Source organism: Otolemur garnettii, unplaced genomic scaffold (assembly GCF_000181295.1).
Source record: "Otolemur garnettii isolate 467f Iridium unplaced genomic scaffold, OtoGar3 scaffold00016, whole genome shotgun sequence".
Lineage (NCBI taxonomy): Eukaryota > Metazoa > Chordata > Mammalia > Primates > Galagidae > Otolemur > Otolemur garnettii.
This window is the reverse complement of record NW_003852411.1, coordinates 13,947,268-13,954,182: the sequence shown is the minus strand read 5'-3', so window position 1 is coordinate 13,954,182 and position 6,915 is coordinate 13,947,268. Positions and strand designations below refer to the sequence as shown.

The 6,915-nt window shown below is 52.6% G+C and overlaps 1 protein-coding gene across 1 annotated transcript; it reads left to right on the top strand.

Annotated features, from left to right (window-relative positions):
• The first annotated feature begins 239 nt into the window (after positions 1–239).
• Positions 240–6,478, top strand: FAM163A (family with sequence similarity 163 member A). The gene is made up of 4 exons (XM_003785671.2): positions 240–331; positions 4,357–4,378; positions 5,259–5,373; positions 5,990–6,478. The coding sequence occupies exons 3-4, from the start codon at positions 5,281–5,283 to the stop codon at positions 6,398–6,400; spliced, it is 504 nt and encodes a 167-aa protein (XP_003785719.1). The 5' UTR covers positions 240–331; positions 4,357–4,378; positions 5,259–5,280; the 3' UTR covers positions 6,401–6,478.
• The last annotated feature ends 437 nt before the right edge of the window (positions 6,479–6,915 follow it).

The following is a 6,915-nucleotide window of genomic DNA, read 5'->3' as shown; positions in this document are numbered from 1 at the left end:
TCTTCAGTGGAGCCTTGCTTCCCCCACGGCAGCACTGAAAGAAGGAGGCAAGGAAATGAGAACACGTGACCCTAGAGATCTGTCCTCATGTTCTCAGGCTGGGGGCCTCAGAAGCCAAGGCAGCGGTCAGGAAGCAAACCCCCAGAGTCACAGGGTCACACCTGTGCCAGCATGAGCCTGTCTGCCCCCTCAGCCTCCCTGTCCAGGCCTCACTGATCCTCCCCCTCTCTTCTCTGGCAGGGTCTGATGCCCTTGGCCATGATGCACCCCGACTTCTGTCTGTTCAGGCGCAGCCTGTGTGACTGAGCCACTGCTGCTCCAGCTGTTTCACGTAAGTATAAGGCACAGGCCAATCCTTTTCCCCCAGAAGAGAGTGTGTAAGGCACTGGGTGGGTAAGAAGCTTCAGAAAAGCCTGGTCACAGAGGGCAGGCCCTTGGGACTCTTTAGGGGACATCAGGTTTGTCATTTTTGTTTGCTCCCAGCCTCTAGGTTGGCCACCACTAAATCATTCTGTCTCAGATCTGCTAGGACCTGGGTAGGAACACAGAGGCTTTCTCCTGCTCAAGAGGCAGCTGGTATGATGGAGACTCCATAGCATTGGCCCTTATATCCAGACTTCTCCTCCTACTATAGGAGCCCCATTTTGGGGGAGTGGAGGGAAGTATATTAGTTATCTTTTGCTGTGTAATAAACTACTATAAACTTAGCAGTTTAAAACAACACACATTGATTATCTTGGCATTTCTGTGGGTCAGGAATCAGGCATGGCTGGTTAGGTCCCCTGCCTTAGAGTCTCAGCTGGGGCTACAGTTTCATCTGAAAGCTCAACCAGAGAAGGATCTACTGTCCTTTATGCGATTGTTCAGTTCCTGTTGAGCAGCTGGGTTGAGGACCTCAGACCTTAGATGGCAGTTAGCCAGAAGACACCTTCAGTTCTGTGGCACGTGGGCCTGCCACACATGGCCACTTGCTTCATCAAAATCAGCAAGGGGGAGCATTGGCTAGCAAGAGAGAAGTCAGAATCTTACATAATCCACTCACAGAAGTGACATCCTTTACTGTATTCTATTGTTTAGAAGGAAATCACAGGTCACACCCATGCTCAGGGGTGGGGGTACATAGGGCACAACTGCCAGAAGGGAGGGAACATTTGGGGCCATCTCAGAGCCTGCTCACCATAGAAGGGAATGTAAATGGAGCACTTTGCAAATGTAGGGTGCTGCTCAAGGGGCAGGCAGGTATTGTCAGCATTTATACAGGCACAAAGAGAAAATGAGCCCACCTGAAATAACCAAGAGTCACTAAGTGTAGGAATTGAAATACCAAATTGTACCATTAGTATTAGGCCCTTGGTGAAACAGGTTGTGAACTGGTTAGTTCATTTCACGCCCTTTACACGTGCCTTTCCAGCTTAGGATTTTAAGGCCAGACTTAAACAGCCACAAAATGTCTGCCTGCCTTTCCCCCACAAATTACCAGGTTTATAAGGTTTTTTTAGAGTATGCAAGGAATTCACCCATACATTGTAGTTCTTCCTTGCAATCATACTTAATAACTCTGAGGCAGAAAGTTGATACTTCATTATGATGCCTCACAATCTTATCCCTGGGAGAGAAAAGTGAGAGGTGTGTGAGAGCTGAGATTCTTCATTAATCTTTACTTTGTAAAATTTCTAAGATGAGTGACTGCTAAGTGGCACAGTTGGGCCTCCAACCTGGGCCTTCAGCCGCCTGGCTCTGCCTGCACTGCCATGCCCCCCCCATTTCTGGACCACCACTGCTGCACAGCCTCTGTGGTTCTGGAATAGGGAGGCTGGGCACAGAGGTCAGTGAAGAGGAGGGTGCTGTTCTTCTATAGCTTCTCGATGATTCCCTGCCACCGCCCTCCTGGGCACATCCTGGGGGAGTAAGCCAAGCTTTTCTAGAGTGGATCCCTGCTGCCTTCCCTCAAGGCCACCCAGTAAGCCTCTGTCTCCTAAGCAGCCCTCACAGTGAGTGTGCTGGGAAGCAGGGGACGTGTTGTAGTGAAAGTGCATAAATCCTCCCCAGGCTGAAATTCTTCTGCACCTCACCAGATGCCCCAGGGAACCCCTGAGCATGGCCCACCATGCACCTGGGCAAAGTCAAGCTGGTCTTAAATAGTGATGCTGAGATCTGCAGATGGGATTGAACTGAGAGGTGCTACTTTCTGCCCCCTGGTGGTACATCAGAGTCATAACTGCCAGGCCTATGCCTAGCCGCCCTGCTAAACGATGAGATGGTTACCAAACCTGTATTAAGTACCTGCTATGTGCCAGGCATGATGTATAATGCTGCAGGGGGATAGAAAACAGTATGTGGGTCATTGCAAAAGTTTTGAGATACACAAAAATCAAGAAACATAAAACCCACATGGATGGAAACAAATGAAGCCCCCCAGCAACACCAATAAGCTGAGCAATTTGAAACTTGTCTGGATGAATCAGGGACAGCATTGTCAACTGTGTTTCTTGGAAGTGAAATAGTGACCCATAACACAGTCTGTCTCAAAACTTTCACAGTGATTCATGTGTAAGACACAATCCCTGATCCCAAAAGACTTACAGTTTAATGGAAGAGACAAGATTTTTCCACGTGAAAAGTTCACTTCTATCTCAGTAAGATAAGAGTTTGGTAAATGGAACGGGGAAAGATGTTATAGTAGAAGCACAGACATGAGAACTCATCAGGGATGGGCAGTCAGGAAAGGCACTCGGAGCTTTCACGGAAGGGCAGGACTTAAACAGACAGAAAGATCATGACCTTCCCTACTGAAAGCCCGTGAGGAACCCCTGCCATCTCCAAGAGAGTGAAGTCCCAGTTCTGCACTGGACTTACAGCCTCTCCAGCCTCATGCCTACCCTGGGCCTATCCCAGGCTATCCAAATTCCTTACAGTTTCTAGAATGCCCTAGCTCTGTCCCCAGGTTCTTCACACCCTGGTCTGTTCGTTACGCTCTTTCTACCTTGTCTTCTGGACAAGCTCTCACTCAGCTTCTAGGATTCAGTTCAGACATAATATCTCCTATGGAGTATCTATCCCTGAGAATTAGTTGGGCCACCTCTGTTCCCACAGCCTTGGTCTGTTGCCCGCCTCACACAGTCCCATGAGGTGTATTAAGTGTCTTCTCATCACTAGGCTATAAGCTTCTTAAGAACTAGAGCAGCCTGGCAGGGCAGAGGGTTCATTAGGGGGAACGGCCGGGGTGGTGGTAGTAAGCAGGTGGTGAGCTGCAGGGAACAGGGAGGGCAAAGCTTTTGCAGCTCCAGCATGCAGGGGTGTCCAGCCTGGGCCCATGGGCTGCATGCAGATTATCTGAGGTTTGTTTTGCTCACCTGCAGTGTCAGATACCATGAAAATTGTACATGGGTCTTTTATTTTCTCATCAGCTTTCATTAGGGTTTATGTATTAAATGTTTGACCCAAGGCAGCCCTTACTCTTCCAATGTGCGGCAGAGAAGAAAAAGGGTTGGACACCTAAGGAAGGTTTGTGTCCAAATGCATCTGGTAGCCAGTGTGGTGCCCTGGAGTCACAGAGGGGCACAGGGCTGTGACGAGAGGCTCAACTGCTGGCTCTAGGAAGGTGCTCAGAGGCAAAACCAGGGAGGTTGGTTAGGAAACCCTGGCACCTGGGTAGGCTTAAGAGGTGAAGAGTCTTCACTGGTGTGAGGAACAGAAGACCAAAGAAGAATTGAGGATTTTAAAGTCTGGGCAACGAGGAGAACATCTAGTGTCCTTGTTCAACTCGAATGTGCCAGTTAATCACCCGAGACCCCTGAACATGCAGACTCTGGCTGGTTAGGCCTGCGGTGGGGTCTGTGAGGCACCCATGCCACACTAGGTACCTTTGAGGGGGTCAGGAACAGGCCACTGGCTGGGTGTAGCCCTCTAGGAGTGTAGGAGTGAGCATGTGGTGTCTTTGGGTGAAGAAAAGTGTCCCCCTTCCACCAGTGAAGTGTCAGGGCACACAGCTTTGTGAGCACAGTGTGGTGGGTTCTCAGCCCCCCACTTGCCCTTTGACTAATGAACAACCTGCAAAATCCTTCAGAATCACCAACAGAGATGGAGGTCAGAGGTGGGGAGCTCATTTGAAGGCAGGGGATGACTTTAGCCTGTTGTGATGGAGTTTGAGATGACAATGGGACAACCAAGTGAAATGTCCATCTGCTAGCAGTCGAAACCTAGCTGGAGACCTGGACTCTGGTCTGCAGGTTTATTAATGATACACCACACAGGGAAGAAAGCAAGATGGAGGGGTGGAATCAGCTAACCCATGGGCCCTTTTCTGGCGGGTACCACTCTTCTTCCAACAAGTCTGTCCCCTTTTTTGTCTTTCAGGTCACTGTTCCCTTTACTGAACGTAAGTGCTCAAAGCCATTCTTCCACCCTCCAGAAGCTAAATCCCCACCTCGCTGTTCCCTTGGTCACTGGAGGCTCAGAAATCCACATTCACTGGCCAGGATGGCCTCACAGCCAGGGCTTGTCTCTATCCCCTTCATTCAGCCCTGTTAGCCAGGACCAGCCCACTAGTCTGGCCACAGCCTGCAAGGAGCTGCCTCCGGGCTCTCCTTGCCCTTGTCTTCCAAGAGGCCTTGAAGGAAAGAAGAGAGAGGAGGGACAGCCCCAAAAGAAGTGAGAATTTGAGCCTGGGCAGAATCAAGGAGAACTTTTGAGATTTGGGGCCCTGTCCCCATCCAGCCAAGGGCCCTGGGACCATTGGTGTATGTGCCCCTGAGGGCAGTGATAAAGAGCTTGGCCTCTGGGATGAACCAGACCAGTGGAATCCCAGCCCATTAATCTCAGCCCTAGTTCATCACATGTACAGTAGGGATAAGTAATAACTATCCCCAAAGGGTGTTGTGAGGATTGAGTGGGAAACGCCAGGGAGTGCTCGGTACCACCTTGCACAGAGGAAATGCTCAGGCTGCAGAGGCCATCAGTCTGTGTCTTGGAGCCGTGTAGAGGGGAGGTCAGAAGGGAGTAAGGGGGAGGAGCAGGAGAAGAGCACTAGCCGAGAAAGACAGCAAGAACTTTTTGAAACTGGATAGCAGCAGGTCAGAATTAGCATCTTCCTTTCCCTCCAGTAGCTGTCGCCCATACCGGGCGACAGCCTGTCCTGTCTTCAGGAGTCCCTGCCCCTGCTGCTCTCAGATGCCCTCACAGACAGTTCCAAGAAGGCTCTCCTGGACTGGAGGTGAGGCAGCCAGAGCTGTCCTCCCCTTCTGCACGCATCTTTGCAGAGTTTGATGGGGCGTCGGGCGGATGACAGCGGGAACGGTTGTGATCACCGGTGGAATCCTAGCTACGGTGATCCTCCTCTGCATCATTGCGGTCCTGTGCTACTGTAGGCTCCAGGTCAGTCCCCTGGGTCTGTACTAAGGCTGCCAAGCCACCAGCAAGCCACGTGTTCATTAAGGGAGCAGGAACCAGAGGCCCACTTGGGGGCAGACAGAGCTCAAAGCCTGGAATGTGGGACACGTGAGTCAGGGAGGCTGGGAATTGGGGCTATTCAAAGGGGGCTGTGAACCCCCACACCCTGCACCCTTTGGGGTACCCAGAGGGAGTGTGCTGGGAACAGACGGGGTCATTGTGTCTCCTGTGCCTCTGAGGCTCCGGGAGTGGTGGGAAGAGCACCATCGGGGAGACCCTGAGAGCTGCCACCAGCAGCCCCCAGCCCTGTCCTCAACACATCCTTCCGTCTCCGCCTCCCCATCTCTCAACCACAGCCTGGTTAATACACTGAGGAGTAGAGGGAAGGGAAAGGGAAGGAAATACTGACCTGGCAGGGTTGGGTACACACACTTGTAGGACACTTGTGGGACGTGGCCTTGGCTGATCAGTTTTATCTCCAGCACCAACAAAGGGCTGGGCCTTGGGACCCAGTGGAGCAGGGGCATGGGTGCCTGTGTGTGTGCAGAAGTGTGCCCAGCTGAATCCACCCCTTCTCAAGTTCCCCTCTCACCTCCCCCAGTATTACTGCTGCAAGAAGAGCGGAACCGAGGATGCAGACGAGGAGGAGCAGCAGGAGCACGACCTTCCCGCGCACCCCAGAGGACCCAGCTGCAATGCCTGCAGCTCCCAAGCTCTGGACAGCAGAGGTGGCCTGGCGCCCCTCCCTGGAGAGCCTTGCAGCCAGCCATGTGGGGTGGCAGGAAGCCACTGCACCACCTGCTCCCCATACAGCTCCCCCTTTTACATGTGGACGGCTGACATGGTGCCCAATGGGGGTGGAGGCGAGAGGCTCTCCTTTGCCCCCACATACTACAAAGAAGGGGGGCCCCCATCCCTCAAATTGGCAGCGCCCCAGAGTTACCCGGTGACGTGGCCAGGCTCTGGGCGTGAGGCCTTCACCCATCCAAGGGCTATTAGTACGGATGTGTAACCCCCTCCACCTCTGACCCACACACACATCGACACTGCTGCCCAACAGGGGAAGGGGGCGGCGGCAGGTGGCCCTCCAGCAGCCCCACAAGGACCATCTCTGCTTCTTTGGCTTTTCTTGCTCCACAGTAGAGGGCTCACCAGGATTCAAGGTTCTGAGTGCACTGAGATCCAGGACAGGGCTGGCTACAACCCGGTGGCCCACGGATGGGACCTGATAGGTTGAGTCTGCAGCTTTGCCAGTTTCTCAGTTGGGAAATGCCCCGGCAGCCCCAGCACCACCACAACCCTTTCCAGTGCCCCTGAGCCCCTCCCTTTGCTGAGCTGTGAAAAGGAGGGCTAGGGAAAGCTAAGCAAAGGCTCGGGAGGCTTCCAGGTCCTTGGGAGATGAAGTGTCCATGCCTGGAAAAAGGGGGGACAAAGGAGAGAAGAACTAAGACGTTCTAGAATTTGAGAAGCAATGGGAAGGCATGGTTAAAGGCACTTCTTCAAGACTCGCTTGCTAAGATGAGTCCC